This window comes from Triticum urartu, chromosome 4 (assembly GCF_003073215.2).
Source record: "Triticum urartu cultivar G1812 chromosome 4, Tu2.1, whole genome shotgun sequence".
In the NCBI taxonomy this organism is placed as follows: Eukaryota; Viridiplantae; Streptophyta; class Magnoliopsida; order Poales; family Poaceae; genus Triticum; species Triticum urartu.
In genome coordinates, this window is record NC_053025.1 from 480,294,702 (window position 1) to 480,311,620 (window position 16,919).

The window sequence follows — 16,919 nt, forward strand, 5'->3', positions numbered from 1 at the left end:
CTTCCTCAAAATTCTCGAGGTCTTCATGAGCAAGTAAGTGTAATGCACACCCACTTAGTTTCATATAGAGAGCACTCATACACTTGTAGCTCTAGTGCATCTGTTGCATGGCGGTCCCTACTCCTCATATTAACATCAATTGTAAGGCCTCTCCATTACCTAACGATCAAGCCTCATTGAGGTGAGACTTTCCTATACTTTTTTGTCTTCCCTTATAAACCACAATCGCCATTCTCTTTGCCATCCAAATTGCTATGTCCTTGGCTCACACTGAAGTATTACGTGAGAGTTGAAAAAGCTGAAGCAAGAAAAATTATGATTCAATTACTTGGTTTGGCACCAGGGTTGTTCATGATTTGATATCTTTATGTTAGGAAGATTGAACATACCATAATTTTCATGATTAAGTGTGTGTAGATCATGTTCTTTAGTGTCTTTATTTTGAAAGGCAATGATTTTTATTAGTATGCTTATGTATTATTGTTTCAATTTCAAACTGATAGACTATTTCCCTGAATCATTCATGTCCCAATATTTATATACCACAATTACATCATTTTGTCAAGTACATGTCATGTAGCATTCAACATAAAAAATTATTTTGTTATCGTTTACCTACTCGAGGACGAGTAGAAATTAAGTTTGGGGATGCTGATACGTCTCCAACGTATCTATAATTTTTTACTGTTAAATGCTAGTATATTATCACTTTTGTATGCTTTATATGCCATTTTATATTATTTTTATGGACTAAGCTATTAATTCAGTTCCTAGTGTCAGTTCATGGTTTTTTTTGCTTGTTTTTGGTATTCCAGAAAATGCATACCTACAGAAGTCCAAACATGATGAAACTTTGGATGGTTTTTTCTAGATAATAAGAGACCCTAGAAGCTTTAGGGGAGGACGAGAAGACCCAAGAGGGCCCCACAAGCCAGGGGTGCCCCGGGGGTAGGGCACACCACCCTAACTTGTGGGCCCCTCGTGGCTATGCTTATCCTAATTCCTAGCCTACAAATTCTCATATATTATGAAACCCTCATAGCGAGACCCAAAACAATTCTATCGCCACCGCAAGCATCTGTTCCAAAGCAATCCCATCTGGAGCCATGTTCCGGTACTCTGTCGGAGGGGGAATCATTGGGGAGGCCATCTTCATCAACCTTGCTGCATCCATGTTGATGTGTGAGTAGTTCCTTTAGGACCTACGGGTCCATAGTTGTAGCTAGATGTCTCTCTCTCTCTCACTCACTCACTCTCTCTCTCTCTCTCTCAATCTTCAACTCTATGATCTTCTCTAAGATCCATCTAATGTAATGTTTTGCGGTCTGTTCGTTGGGATCCGATGAATTGTGGGTTTATGATCAAATGTTCACTAAAATATTTTGAATCTCTTAAGGTTTATTTGTTGCACAATGTTATAACTTTGTATTTATCTCTGATCTACCCATCTACTTTGGCCAAGTTTGATTGATTTATCTTCAGTGGGAGAGGTGCATTGTAGTAGGTTCAATCTTGCGGCGATCTTGCTCTATGACGGGAGGGGCAAAGGCATGTATTGTATTATTTCTAATAAGTATAAAATGACGGGGTGTGCTCATATTGATTGATCTCACTTCTTCCACATTATGTCATCTTGCTTAAAGCATTACTCTGTTTGTATGAACTTAATACTTTGAGATGTTTGCTAGATAGTGGTCTTGGAATGGAGTAATAGTAGTAGGTGCAGTTGGATTAGCGGTCTACTTGTCATGGTCGTAATGCCTATGTAATGATTATGCCATAAATGGTCACAATTATAACTATGCTTAATTCTATCAATTGCCCAACAATGTCATGTCTACCCACCATTGCTATGCTTTCGAGAGAGATACCACTAGTGAACATATGGCCTCGGGGTCTATTCTCCATTAATACTACGTTTCCTACAATTGCTTCCTTTTCTTTTCTTTTACTTTGCATATCACTATCTGTTTTAATCTTGTGGCTGGAAAGAGCAAGGGGAGTGAGGCCCCCCTTGCCTTTGTTGGGTGCAAGCAATTATCTTGTTTGTGTGCAGGTGTTGCTAACATTGTTCGTGTGTTGCCTCCTACTGGTTCGATAAACCTTGGTTCTTAACCGAGGGAATACTATCTGCTACTATATTGCTTCACCCTTCCTCTTCGGAGAAATCCAACAACTTCATCGTGAGTAGCATAAGGTATAATCATAAGTACATATTCTGTTCAAGTAAGAATACATAAGTTTAGGCTCCACCACACAACACTTATCAAGGCAATTAAAACAAGGTTAATGAAATTAGGTGAAATTCCCGCCTCCCCGAGAATGATTTGATCCTTATAAGCAATATAACTGGCTTGTCCCTAGCATAGTTAAGGGTTGAGACACTTATTGCACCATCGTACTTTTGTTGCAATTTACATTCTTGTAATTCTTTGCTTTGTCGTATATTGGTAGTCTAGAAATCATTGTAAAAGTAATCCTGACAACCTAACATTCTTTGCAGCCTTTACAATGATTTCTTGCTATTTTCCATCAAGAAAATTCTTATGCTCCTTCTTTCATTTGACACTCTACTTATCGAAAAAATTACAATTGATCTCTGACACTTATGGGTTATTAGCCGCGATCACTCAGCTCGCCGACAAGGCGATATAACTAGACGTACTTAGGCTACCATTGGTAGATTGCTAAACCATGCATGATCACCTCTCATCACCGCCACAACGCTCCACCCACCTTGTTTCTCATCGTCACCCTTGAAGTTGTATCACCTGCTGATGCCACAACCCTTGGGTGGTTCACAAAGCCACCCATGGATCCTTATCGCTGTCGGCCAGACGGGCTTTGTCCGACAACCTCACTTGAACAAGGCGAGAGGAGTGCGGTCGGTTGGTAGCGGGGGAAAAGGACGTCGGTTGGCCGCTTGAGTTGCCCAACCGATGAGTTGGGATTTTCTTTAGACTTGAATTTATTAGTGGAATTTTATTGGATTATTATAAGGGTGCATACTCTTTTTTGAAAAGAGAAGATTTCCCAGCACACTTGATGGTTTCCCTACCAATTAATTCCTATATAGATTAATGTTAGGCAGTCTGAGTGCTTCATCTTGGACTATATCTTATCACGAAAACTAAGAAAAATCTGATGTGTCACCATAAGAAAAGAGAGAGTTATTATATTTTAATCTAGATATAATTCTTAGCACCAAAACCAAGACAAAATCATACCTTTTCGCTCACAAAACACATTAAATTAGAGGGTTTTTTTAGATACGACAATATGATACAATCAATTAGAGGAGCCATATTTGACAACATATTCAATGCATATGATATACCTTAAGATATGATGCATTGGAAGTGCCCTTTTAGGAACATATTGATGTCTTCTTATATGTTTTTCATTTTTTCTTAGTCATGTAGCCATATTGTCTTTTTAAGTGTTTTGGCTTGCATTTATACAGTTGGATATTTGCCATCTTTGTAGTCGTGAAACATGATAAATGTAACATTTATTGTTGATTTACAAGGGTTACAAATAAAAGAATTGGGATTGGTCTAGTTTTAGGAAATAGGAGCATGCATTTATTCTCAAATGAACTATACATTTGGAACACTATTAAATATTAACAAGCTATTTTCTCTAACCGGTATAGCTATTCTTTTCTAATGTATTTAATACATGCTTTTAGGCCAAATGGGCAACCGCCGCCGACCCATGTACTAAAACCATCTTCAATGGCTGATTTTGTAGTAGTATTTTTAGATACAACAATATGATATAACCAAATAGAGGAGCTATATCTAAATATATGTTTAATGCATGTGATATAGCTTAAGATATGATGCATTGGGAGTGCCTCTTTAGAAATATATTGATGTCTTCTTACACTTTTTGTTTTCTTTTTCTTAGCAAACAAGCTAGATTTTAAAAAAGAAGTGATTTAGCTTACATTTATACAATTGAATAGTATTACTCGAATTTACCTATATAAGAGTTGCCAGATCTTTTTTTGTACCTGGTCTAGTTTTATGAAATAGGAGTACATATTTATTCTGAAAGGAACTATACATTTGGAAGGCCTTTAGGTACTAACAAGCTATTTTCTCTAACCGGCGTAGTAATTAAACTAGCTTTAATTGTACAAGTTATTTTGAACTAATTGGACTTTTTTTTTATTATGCTAGTTCAATGAATTTTGGTTCTGCCATAGTTGGTAAAAGAAGAAAATAATTACTCATCTTGTGATCTTGGGCCATTATACATAGTACATAGCATAATCAAACCCACATACTAGTATTTCTTCATGAACAATGTACGTAAGATTACTATAATCATGGGAACGACCCGCATGATAAGTGAATTACATTAAGCGCATCTATATATTACAAAAACTAGGCCAACGTCCTTGAGGATATTATTAGTGACTGTACATTTACAATGCTAAAATTTGCAATCGCATGCGTTATTTCGTTGAGCATTGTGCGCCCTCCAAACACACAAAGGCCACGAACTTGTTATCTAAAAATTATCCGGCCCTGCTGCCCTGCCCCGAAGAAGCTCCGGAATCTTAGCACCTTTTCGAGCATCACCCTTGAACATTCTCCTCCACCAGCACCGCATGCATAGCCTCTCAAAACCCCCGCAAAAAAGAGAAAAAGCCGCAAGAAAATCCGAGGCCTCCCAAATTAATCCAGGGGAAACCCCCTAATCTAATTGTTTCCCCACGTTTCCATTTCGCGACTACTAAAAACGGCCCGCTAATCTCCTCCCTAAACCCCCAGCGATTAACAGGGATCGCTCCTCGCGTTCGTGGCCACGAGAGACTCAAGGACCGCCCGGGATCCAACGGCGGGCGGCGCCCTCAGGAAACCGACGGCCAGGATCCCCGCCACGTGGCGCGGGGCGGCGGGTCCACGGAAACCACTCCCGCCTGTAGGAAAAAGCTCCCTCGCGTGGGAGGGCGCTGCCGCTCGTTGGATCGGGGACGGGGGGCAGGTGGACGGCGGCGAGTGGAGGAAGCGGTCGTTGGCGTGTGGGCGACCGGGTGCAGGCGGTGGGCGCGTGGGGGTTTAACAGGGAGCAGCAGGTGGCGTGGGGTTGGGGGGGTTTAAGAAGGGGGGGTTGGTTTTGAGGGGTTTTGGCCAAACCACACCACACATCCGCGACAGGGGAGGGGAGAACCGGAGGAGGAGGAGGAGGAGAGAGGGAAAATAAATAAAAAGGGAAGCCACAAGAGAGAAGCGAAGGCGAGGGGAGGGAAGCGAGCGAGGGAGGGGGAGGAGGAGGAATAATCCAGCGCGCGGTCGCCTGCCTGTTGGGTGCGGGATCTCGCCGGAGGGTTCCGCCGCGGAGCCCCGTACGGTGATCCGGGGCCGGTTGGTGGGGGCGATCGGAGGCCGCCGTGGATCTCTGCCTCTGAGGTGAGTCCGGCCACGGGGTTCCGTCGAATTGTGCTGAATTGCGAGCCTCTGTGCCTGGGGCTCGCCTTCGTTGCTTGGGTTTGGGGAATTCGGGGAACTGGGGCTGCCTGGGGTTTTCTTCCGGCCTCCGGGGAGGCCCCAAGCCCATTTCTGCCTGAAACTCTTTTGCTTTGCTGTGATCGGCGGGTTCCGACGCCGGTCATGGTGAGAATTCGGGAAATTTGGAGCGGGAGGCCGCGCATTTCGAGCTGTTCGTCTCAGGCCGCCCCATTTCGGACGAAATTCGCGTCGAATTGCGGGAATTAGGCGCCAAGATCCGATCTGGCGCCCGGCGATTTGAGAATTATTGCTTGGTTTTCACCCACTGGGCTTGCTCTTCTTTCCCTCTTTTTTTTAACCGACGCGTCCGCTTTCCTTTTGGCAGTTGCTTAATCTTCACGGATTCCGATGCATGTGAGTTTTTTAAAGGCTTTTCTCTTTGATCGCTTGGCGTGCTGGTTTGGTTTGCCTGGCGAAAGGGGGATGTGCTGCAAGGCGATTAAGTTGGGTAACGCCAGGGTTTTCCCAGTCACGACGTTGTAAAACGACGGCCAGTGAATTGTAATACGACTCACTATAGGGCGAATTCCCTCCATTTCCTGTGTTCTTTTGATGAAACCAATTGGGTTTGGAGCGCAGCTGGTTTAAAAAATTCTCATCATTTCGGGCGCTCCACGCCCGGGCCTATCCTCCTGGGGTTTTGGGACTACAATTTTTGTAATTAATTGCACTGCTAACTATGATCATCCCCTGTTTAATTAATCATGGGTTTATCCGAGATTTATCCTGACTTGTTGCGGAGATCCCAACGAATGATCTTTCCTTTTTGTACTATAGCAACCACGTATCTTTTGTTGTTATAATTGCTAATGGGATTTTAATAATTTATTTGCAGATCTGTGTTCTGGGACAAACCATGAGCAGCGCAACCACCGGTTGTTAACTCTGTAAATTACAAGCAACCGAAACGAGGCGCAAGAAGAATGGTGTTCCAGAAGAGGACGTCGTCGGAGATGGAGTCGTGCGGTGGAAGCCACGTCGCGGAGATGCCGCGCGTCCCGAAATCCGCGAGGGTATGCCGCTTGCGCCTTTCAGCGTCCAAATTTGGTCTTGCTGCTCCGGTTGGCGAGTCTGACAGCGATGGCGTCTCTTCTTGTTTCTTGAAATGTGCAGGGCAAGAGATCGGTTAGGAAGAAGGAGAGCCAGGGCCAGGCGATGTGCGCGTTTGACCTTCTCGCGACGGTGGCCGGCAAGCTGCTCGATGAGGGCGAGGGCTCGCTGGGGAACATGAGCGCCGGCTCCCCGGTCCTCGCTGCTTCTGCCAAGGATGTCTGCGTGAAGCAAGAGCAGTGCGACGAGGAGGGGAAGCACCTCAAGAATGATGTGATGGACCAGGATAGCTGCAATGAGAGCGCGTTGATTTCCCACATTGCGTCTCAGAGACTGGCGGATCACCATTCTCGGAAGGGGGAGGATCTGAATGAGGTTCCAAAGGCAAAGTCTGAGGCTGTGGACAAGGAACCCTCGATGATAAGTTGTACCAAGGCTGACTTGGGTAGTAATTTCGGGGCGATCGCGGACAGGTGGTCGCCTGAATCCGTGGAGTCAGGGGCCTTCACCGGGGATGCAGCGGCAAATGTGATGGCATTGTCCGCAGCAGCCTTCAACAAGAGCGCCCCTGACATGTACAATCTTCTCGACCCCATGGATGTCGATGTGAAGCCGCCTCCTTTGGTCAGCTCTGACAGCACCGGCGAGATGCCATTATATGGCGGCAAAATTCACAAGTCCGTCTCCTTTCCGAGGGGTCCAAAAGGAGGAGCAGAGTATTCTGTAGATAGAGAGAATGATGATGATGATGATAAATCTTCCGGGTGCACGCATTCGAGCACCGCCACTAACAGGGGCTTCAGGCCCAATTGTACAGCTGACCAAAGTAGGGTGAAGAAGTTCCTCGCCTGCAAGTACAGGAAAGTTGCTCCAGCCAGAATGCACAAAGGAGATCTTTCCTATAGTGGTGAGCATTGGGTCTTCTCACTATACTTTGCCTTTCAAGTAGCACTTCATTGATGACATACATGTTTAAACCAGCTTAATCTCACTTGAATTCATTTTTCCTGCCAGATGCTGACCGGAAGCCTTCTTTCCGAAACAAGAAAATGTATTATACGCGGCAAAGGACCCAAAGGAGTACATTTAAGCGAAGGAAGATGTTGGATCGTCATTCAACTCTAGTATCTGAAGAATTTGCAAAATCAAATGCAAAGAGAACCACAAAGGTTAATGCAAGAGAACCACATGCTGCTTCCTTGGAAGGTTTGTTTTGCTTGCACCCGTGCGTTCCTCTTCAATTTTATTTCTCTCTTGTCTTGTAACTTATTTTGGCGCAACACTTCTTCTGCAGCAAATAAGGGCAGCAACTCAATGCCATTCCATGGATCTTGTAAATCAAACGATTGCCATGGTATGTATAGTACCTTCAACCATTTTGGGGTTATCCTTAATTATTAGTTAAACAATATCTTTATTTTTTTCCAGTGAAACTTAAGATCAAATCTTTCAAGGTGCCTGAACTTCTAATTGAGATCCCAGAAACTGCTTCTGTTGGTTCACTGAAGGTATTTTCCAGACATTCTGCTCTTGTTTTTTCTTTACTTGTTCATGCACATAAATAGACACTGGAAGGATTTCCTTTCCCCCCTCAATGATTATTCGTGTGGTTTAATGTGTACTTTCGATGCAGAAAACTGTTCTGGAGGCAGTAAATGCCATGCTTGGAGGTGGTCTGCGTGTGGGTGTTCTTCACCATGGAAAGAAAATCAGGGATGATAGCAAAACCTTAATGCAAGCTGGGATTGGTCATGATGATATTCTGGACAACATAGGCTTTTCACTGGAGCCCAACTGTACACGGCATTCATCACAACTTGCAGCTCCTGAAGATATCGAATTCCTAGAAACTGTTGAAACCACTGAACCCCTAGCAAGGTATGGAGTTATGCTCTAAAACAATAATAGTTGATTTTCTACAATTTGATATAAATCTTCAACGTTTGTAACCTGAGTCTTATTGGTGCGCTTTATTGAATGCAGGATCGCACCTGCTGACTCATCCTCGAAGCACGGCGAAGTAGATGCCTCACAGGAGCTTGCATTGACACCCTTGACAGCTAATTACCAGGGAAATGATCATGATTCAGTGCACTCTCCTGGGGGCATCTCCTCACCTGAGAAAGCTTCAGCAAACTCGCGAGCTATTGTTCCAGTTACACCTGTAGATTCCAGCGCAGGGGCGATAGTTCCAGCAAACAAGGCGAAGAGATCAGCAGAACAGGGGCAGCGTCGAATCAGACGTCCCTTCTCTGTTGCTGAAGTGGAAGCACTTGTGCTTGCAGTCGAAAAGCTTGGAACTGGAAGGTACACATCTTATTTCCTCATTCAACCTGGCATTGAAAATCTCTCTGTTTTGTTTCTGACTAATTGTGCGATCTCATGTAGATGGCGAGATGTTAAACTTCGTGCTTTTGACAATGCCAAGCATCGGACCTATGTTGATCTCAAGGTAATTGCTGTCATATACTTTACTTTGACTTTGCAAGTCTTTTCCTGTCTAATTAGATCAAATAAGCACATAGCTGTCACACATTATTAAAATTTTATGATGTTTGGCTCGACTATTTTACTCCTGTGGCAAAAGCTAATTTCGGGGTTTGGGCAAGTTGGCAGATTCACAAACAGTTTGGTGCTTGTGGGTTTTAGGTTCCTTACCATGAAGGACAGTCTAACCGTACTGCTTTTCTGTTAGTACTAGAAGATTGTAGTTAGGCTCTATCTTTCTGGAAAACCAACCTTGTGTCCGTCCTTATGATTCAGTTAGTGCTGTCCTCACGCATCAACTTTGTTGTTTGGAAGGGTCAAGTGGGCAGCAGTAGTAGCAGAATGGTTCACCTAGAAATAAAAGCAACCTACTCTTGCACGTCAACTAACACCGTTGGGACTTTAGAAAAAGTCTCATCAAAGGATGAGATAGCCTTTCGTTCGTTTACTAAAGCAGAAGCTTCTTGGCTGCGCAGGCGCAGCACCTGTAGGCAACTTGACTAGAATCTATTCTTTGGTCAAATTTGATGAATGAAGATGGTGAAGTTTGAACTGGCATGTTCTAACCGTGTCAAAATTCTCATCATGTCAACAGGACAAATGGAAGACGCTGGTGCACACGGCGAGCATCTCGCCCCAGCAGCGGCGCGGTGAGCCGGTGCCGCAGGATCTGCTCGACCGGGTCCTTGCGGCCCAGTCCTATTGGTCCCAGCAGCAGGCCAAGCTCCAGCCTAAGACGCCCCCACTGGCTGAGGCTCGCCTGCTCACCTAATAACTCCCATCTCAGCCAATGGTCTCTTAAGAAACCATTCCAGCTTTTGTATAAAGTCAGTAAGTCAGCCAGTCAGCCCATTCAAAGGAGGTTAAGGAAGATAGTAGAAAAATATATATACTACATAAAAAAAAGGTACAAGAAGTATTGACCGACCGAAAATTGTTGTAATATCTACTCACCAACTATTCTTTTAAGCCAGGGTTCTCTCTCCTTGTGAATTTAACCAAAGGAAAGGGTATTTCTTTGGCAAATTGTACATGATGATGATGATGGAAGAAGAAGATGATTCATTCCATGAACTGAGATCTGCAGTGACCACTACTAACTCACAATTCTCTGCAATTGTGCTAAAAAAGAAGAGCTTCAGATTCTTTTGTTCAGTTCAATTCATTCTTTGTTAAGAGGATGAGAAAGGTGGACGGATAAGGAGGGAGGATCTGTGCTCCCCTTTTCCTATTTTTCTTCTTCTGTTACTACTTAGTTGTACTATTTTCCCTTCACCAATCTTGTAGCTATTTTGATCCCCTCAACATTGTACTTGATCAACTAACAATATTAAAGGAATTTTTTATGCATACCCATTGCCCCCCTTAAACTATGTCTCTGGCATGTGATTTTGTTACTGTATTGTGATCATATGATTATTGTACTTAGTTCTGAAAGTGATCCTGCTTGGGATCAGGCCGCAGAGTTTATTTATTGGTGTCTGCGTAAGTACTGCCGCCAGAGGGTTTGATTATTGTAGATTCTTATCCACTGGCGTCAATCATAACACTCATGTGCCAAAAGTTTACCGCTGCCAATGCTGATTGTACTACATGAGCAGTAGTTAGATCTCATTTTTTTGCAAGGAAAAGCGGTAGTTAGATCTTAACTTGCCATAATTCCCAGAAATAGCAGTGTTCAATTTTTTTCCCTGTTAAGCTAAACATCGTACTAGTATCTTATTTAGCACTACCAATACTTTTTGAAGTACGCGTTATTATTATTTTTGATGGGGACGTTATGAAGTTAACTACACTTGTGGTCATCTATTGTATCGAGAGGGTGAGAGTTGTTCACAAGTTTCTCACCCTTAGCTGTGACTCTTCCTCAAGACTACGAAAAATCTACCGCCCAGCCATGCGGTAGATCCCTTCAACGTGAAGAAGACACATGGATCGTCTGGCTAAGGTAGCTAGCTGTTCCGTATATCCCAAGTATACCGTGTGTGTGTGTACCGTGTGATGATTGAGGGATGAAAACCCGGAATAATCCCATGTGTTCATGGCGTGTATGGAGGCTTAGAAAAAGGGACAAGCTAGGCAAGGAGAAGGATGCAAGCCAGCCAGCCAGCCAATGAGTCCATGCTCGCACGCATGGAGATGGAGGTGAGGAAGAGGAGAGAAGAAACCCAAACAGGCTGGCTGTTGCTTGCAAGGATCAACTTAAATTAAGTGGGCGATCCAACACCGACACCTAGGCCAGCAAAGCAAGCACAAGCACCTGCCCCATTGGCCACAGGCTACGTGATGAGTATACTTAAACTAAGCCCAACGACACTCTCTCCGGCCAGATGGACCGCAATTAGAGTAGCTCCTCTTCCTTCCTCAGATCTGATCTGATCGGATCGGATCATTTGTCATGTCAAAGTGTTCCTCCCCTTCTGCACAGCCTGGGCCCAGCACGGCAAGGCCACAACAAGTAGAGTAGTAGTACCACGTACTACATGGAGAGGGCCGGTGATATTTCATATGTCAGGTGAGGTCGACGGTGTCTGCCTTCGTTGATTGGTACGCCCAGATTATTATGCGTTATACTTACTCGGCATTATCCTCACAAGCTGAATGATTTAAGCGGGGAGGTGGAGTATCTGAGGAGAGAAACAAGCCGCTGCTAGTGGCGAGGCTAGGCGGCACTGTCACGTTCCCTCCCATGTGGCCCTCGCGCGCCAGTTTTAATAGGCTGACCGTGATTTGGTCGCGACATGAGTTCGGCTGCTGGACGGTAGTAAGTCTGTTAGGCCGGTCTGCTCTGCTGCGTGTGAGATCAGCTGCTTCCATGTGCCGTTTCTAGAGTGCGGTGGCTTTGGTCCGTTTCTCCCCCATCTCTGGATGGGGTTTTGTGATGTTGTACTGTTTTGATAAACGGCCTGATCCTTTTTTCCTTCTAAAGAGAAAGAGGACAAAATATCTTTCACAAATACGCTCGCAAAGAAACGCACGCAGCACCTCCTATAGCTCCTAAGAGCATAGTTAATAATATAGTCGACCGGTGGCTATAACATGTTACCATGTCATCTATAGCCAATGTAATAGTCAATATGTATCGTAATGAGTTACAAGGAAGTATTACTTTTTTACAATATGGCCCACCATACACTCTCACATCGCTTCTTGGAGACCGTGCTACAGCCGGCTATAAATCTACAACCCGCTTATCTTCTCTATCCTCTTCTCTCTCATCCAACTCAGCAAAGATATAGTATTTTAAGTATTATGGCCCTCCTACGTCACCTTATTATACTTGCTCTAACGCACAAAACACCTAGTCTAGGTTTCCATGACATTCCGTTGTGCAGCCGTCCAGCTGCCTCGTCTCCAATGGCCTTAGGATCATGGAGGCATGGTGGATCCTATTCCTTACCGGCAGAAGGGCTGTGTTTTAGATGTTTTTTTAGTTTTTATAGGGTTTGTGTTCTGCACAGGAAGACGAGGCGACGACGGCGGCTGAGGGTGTCCTGGATTAGGGGTCCTCGGACAGCCGGACTATATACTTTGGCTGGACTGTTGGACTATGAAGATACAAGATTGAAGACTTCGTCCCGTATCCGGATGGGACTCTCCTTTGCGTGGAAGGCAAGCTTGGCAATTTGGATATGTAGATCTCCTCCCTTGTAACCGACTCTGTGTAACCCTAGCTCCCTCCGGTGTCTATATAAACCGGAGGGTTTAGTCCGTAGGACGACAACAATCATACCATAGGCTAGCTTTTAGGGTTTAGCCTCCCTGATCTCGTGGTAGATCAACTCTTGTAATACTCATATCATCAATATCAATCAAGCAGGAAGTAGGGTATTACCTCCATCGAGAGGGCCCGAACCTGGGTAAACATTGTGTCTCTCGCCTCCTGTTACCATCCGCCTTAAACGCACAGTTCGGGACCCCCTACCCGAGGTCCGCTGGTTTTGACACCGACATTGGTGCTTTCATTGAGAGTTCCACTGTGTCATCATCATAAGGCTTGATGACTCCTTCGATCATCGGCAACGATGCAATCCAGGGTGAGGTTTTCCTCCCCGGACAGATCTTCGTATTCGGCGGCTTCGTACTGCGGGCCAACTCGCTCGGCCATCTGGAGCAGATCGAGAGCTACGCCCTTGGCCATCAGCTCAGGTTTGGAAGCTTGAACTATACTGCCGACATCCGCGGAGACTTGATCTTCGATGGATTCAAACTCATGTCAGGTATGCCGCACAGCCACGATGAGCATGATTTAGCTCTGCCATCGGACAGTGTTCGGGAGATCACACCTGTAACTACTCCGGCCCTCAATCCGAAACAGATCGCGCGATCCGAGGACGGGTGGATGGACCCCGCCACGGAGGCCGCACACTCGGCGGCGATAGAGCCGAATACCAACTTCACCTCCTATGAGACCTGTGTTGCCGGACACTCGGATTCGTCCCCGGCCACAGACTCCGAACCGCTCGCGTCCGTGCACATCCAATCTGATTGGGCACCGATCATGGAGTTCACCTCCGCGGATATCTTTCAGCACTCGCCCCTAGGCGACGTACTAAACTCATTACGGTCTCTCTCCTTGTCAGGAGACCCTTGGCCGAACTATGTCCGGCTCGAGTGGGAAGCGGACGGCGAAGAAATTCGTTCCCCACCCATCACCCACTTAGTAGCCACTGTCGACGACTTAACCTACATGCTCAATTTCGACTCCGAAGACATCGACGATATGGACGACGATGCGGGAGACGAACAGGAACCACCGCCCACAGGACGCTGGACAGCCACCTCATCGTATGATATATACATGATGGACACCCCCAAAGAAAGGGATGGCAATAAGGCAACAGAGGATAATCCCCCCGAGAAGCAATCCAAGAACCGGCGTCATCGGCGCCGCTCTAAGCCCCGCCATAGCAAAAACAGCGATACCGGCACAGGAGACAATAACGCTGCAAATAGTGCCGAAGACGAAGACAATCCCCTCCAGCCAGGCTTCGAGCAGGCGGATGTGCAAGCCAACCCTAAGGAACAGGCAGAAGATGGAGAATCAGAGGATGACAATTACATGCCTCTCTCCAAAGACGAGGTGAGCCTCGGCGACGAAGAATTTATCGTTCCCGAGGATCCTGTCGAACAGGAGCGCTTTATGCGCCGGCTTATTGCCACAGCAAAAAGCCTGAAGAAAAAACAACAACAGCTTCAAGCCGAGCAAGATCTGCTAGCGGATAGATGGACTGAGGTCCTGGCAGCCGAGGAACACGAACTCGAGTGCCTGAAAGTGCATTATATCGACTAGAGGGGGGGTGAATAGGCGATTTTTATGAAAGTCTTCAAAACGTGGAAGTTATGAAGACAAACAATAGAAATAAACCTATTACCCTGCAGCGGAAGGTAGACTACACTAGGCAAGCCATAGTCAAGTATTCAATGGAGTGAAAGCACAATGACTAATAGCAGCAATGTAGTAAGGATCAGGTAGGAAGATATTATGACGCCAAACAGAACACGCAATCACTCAGTGAAGATAAAATATAGTGCAATCATACAATGGCTTCACAAGGACCAATAGTAAGTAAAGGGAAGGAAAGGATGAAACCAGTGACACGTTGAAGACAATGATTTGTTGGACCAGTTCCAGTTGCTGTGACAACTGTATGTCTGGTTAGGGCGGCTAGGTATTTAAACCTGAGGACACACAGTCCCGGACACCCAGTCCTGAACACGCAGCTCAGGACACCCAGTCCTCACCGTATTCCCCTTGAGCTAAGGTCACACAGACCTCGCCCAATCACTCTGGTACGTCTTCAAGGTAGACTCCCAAACCTTCACAGACTTCGTTCACCGGCAATCCACAATGTCTCTTGGACGCTCAGAACGCGACGCCTAACCGGCTGGAGCCATTCACAGTCCTCAAGTGTAATAAGTCTTCAGATCACACAGACAAGAAGACTTAAGTGATGCCTAATTCTCTTTGGCTCTGGGTGGTTAGGGCTTTATCCTCGCAAGGAATTCTCTCTCAAAGGTTCGAGGTGGGTTGCTCTCAAACGACAAAAGCCGTACACTAACTCTGAGCAGCCAACCATTTATGGTTGTAGGGGGTGGGCTATTTATAGCCACTAGGCAACCCGACCTGATTTGTCCGAAATGACCCTGGGTCACTAAGGAACTGACACGTGTTCCAACGGTCAGATTTCAAACTCACACGGCAACTTTACTTGGGCTACAAGCAAAGCTGACTTGTCCGACTCCGGACAAGATTCGCTCTCATAGTCTTCACTCGAAGACATATGTTTTGGTTAAGCATCACTTCAGTCATTCTGACTGGTTCTCTTGGACCCCACTTAACAGTACGGTGGTTCCTATGACTCAACAAACAAGAAAAAGAACTACGAAAGATCTAAGTCGTCGAGCTCCATAGGCTTCATGCGATGTCTTCTCTTGTCATAGTCTTCAATGTGAATATCTTCATATACCACCTTTGACATCAATGTCTTCATACATTTTTAGGGGTCATCTCTGGTAGGAAAACCGAATCAATGAGGGACTTCTACCTGTGTTATCCTGCAATTCTCACAAACACATTAGTCCCTCAACTAGGTTTGTCGTCAATACTCCAAAACCAACTAGGGGTGGCACTAGATGCACTTACAATCTCCCCCTTTTTGGTGATTGATGACAAACTAGTTGAAGTTTTCAACGGGGAATATAATATGTGAAATTGTAAAGGATAAGGAATTGTCTTCATAAGTTGCAAGGGCTCCCCCTGAAGATATGCATATAAGTAATTTGCTTTTGGAATGCAAATGCACATGGCAGGTTGTGCTTGTGGAGATCATCTTCAACTTATGATGACAATCCACTATGCATGTGAAGGTATGTGAAGATAATGACATGCATAATGGAAAATGGACGTCTGCAAAATGATCTAAGTGCGGAATTTATCGTCGCACATGCGGAATTTATCATCGCATCACAAAATGGCAAATAAGTAGCAGACGACCATCGAGTTTAAGTGTTACAACTCAAAGAACCAAATGTATCAAAACGAGAGTTGTAAACACGAAGCAAAATATGAAGCACCCGCCCATATGGACCCGCTTGAAGACTATCAAACTCATATGCTTCTCCCCCTTTTGTCAGTAAGGACCAAAAAGGTTTGAAGACATAGAGCATCTACTCGTTCCCATGAAGAGTAGGTGAAGCAGCAGGGTCGTCGGTGGTGTTCGATGGTGCAAAAGAACTTGGAGCAGTGTCGAAGCATGCTGAAGGAGGTGGCGGTGAAGTAGCATCGTCTTCATCCTCGATCACTCTGGCATTCACAGTTGCAGCAGAGGAAGAGAACTCAGAGTCTTCAAGAGATGGAGTTCGTCGCAGCACTGCCCTTCGAGGAGGTGTGGAGTCAAACTTGAAGCGCTCAGAGAAGCCATCTTCTTGAAGATCATCTTCAAAACACATCAGCGTCAGCCCTTTCCATGTGCGTCGAGAGGTTTCATGGGCAACAAAGGCATTCTTGGTGGTAAGATTGCGAATGCGATTAACATCCACCAAGAGGCTTTGCATTTGACGCTTCAGCCAGTCATGATGCCTATCCTGTTTCTGATGAAGAGTCACAAGAAGCTCTCGGTCATTGAGAACACGAGTGCGCTTCTTGGGTCGTTGGGCAATGGTGCTATCAGTGGCTTCAGTGAGAGCAGGATGCGGTGCACGTGTAGTGCCAGCCAAAGGATACACACGAGTGACTGCTTCAACTCCTTCAATGTTCTGAGAAAAACTTTGATGCTCCGCATTCTGAAGACTTAGAGGTTCCTTGGCAGGCTCAGGATAGATGGCTTCAATAGACATATCCACATCAGGCAGAAAGAT

General features: G+C 45.3%; 1 protein-coding gene across 1 annotated transcript; it reads left to right on the top strand.

Moving 5' to 3' along the window:
- Positions 1 to 5,140: 5,140 nt before the first annotated feature.
- LOC125552148 (telomere repeat-binding protein 5-like) lies at positions 5,141 to 10,409 on the top strand. Its single transcript, XM_048715631.1, has 10 exons — positions 5,141 to 5,423; positions 6,358 to 6,535; positions 6,636 to 7,479; positions 7,587 to 7,778; positions 7,867 to 7,926; positions 8,001 to 8,080; positions 8,206 to 8,450; positions 8,556 to 8,879; positions 8,961 to 9,024; positions 9,655 to 10,409. Exons 2-10 carry the CDS (start codon positions 6,446 to 6,448, stop codon positions 9,829 to 9,831), a joined length of 2,076 nt encoding a protein of 691 aa, XP_048571588.1. The 5' UTR covers positions 5,141 to 5,423; positions 6,358 to 6,445; the 3' UTR covers positions 9,832 to 10,409.
- The last annotated feature ends 6,510 nt before the right edge of the window (positions 10,410 to 16,919 follow it).

Excerpts from the sequence above, each read along its gene's own strand:
- LOC125552148 (XM_048715631.1), top strand. The coding sequence starts at position 6,446 with ATGGTGTTCCAGAAGAGGACGTCGTCGGAGATGGAGTCGTGCGGTGGA. Across the intron at positions 8,081-8,205 it reads CTTCTGTTGGTTCACTGAAG|AAAACTGTTCTGGAGGCAGT; the intron begins GTATTTTCCAGA and ends CTTTCGATGCAG. Across the intron at positions 9,025-9,654 it reads GGACCTATGTTGATCTCAAG|GACAAATGGAAGACGCTGGT; the intron begins GTAATTGCTGTC and ends TCATGTCAACAG.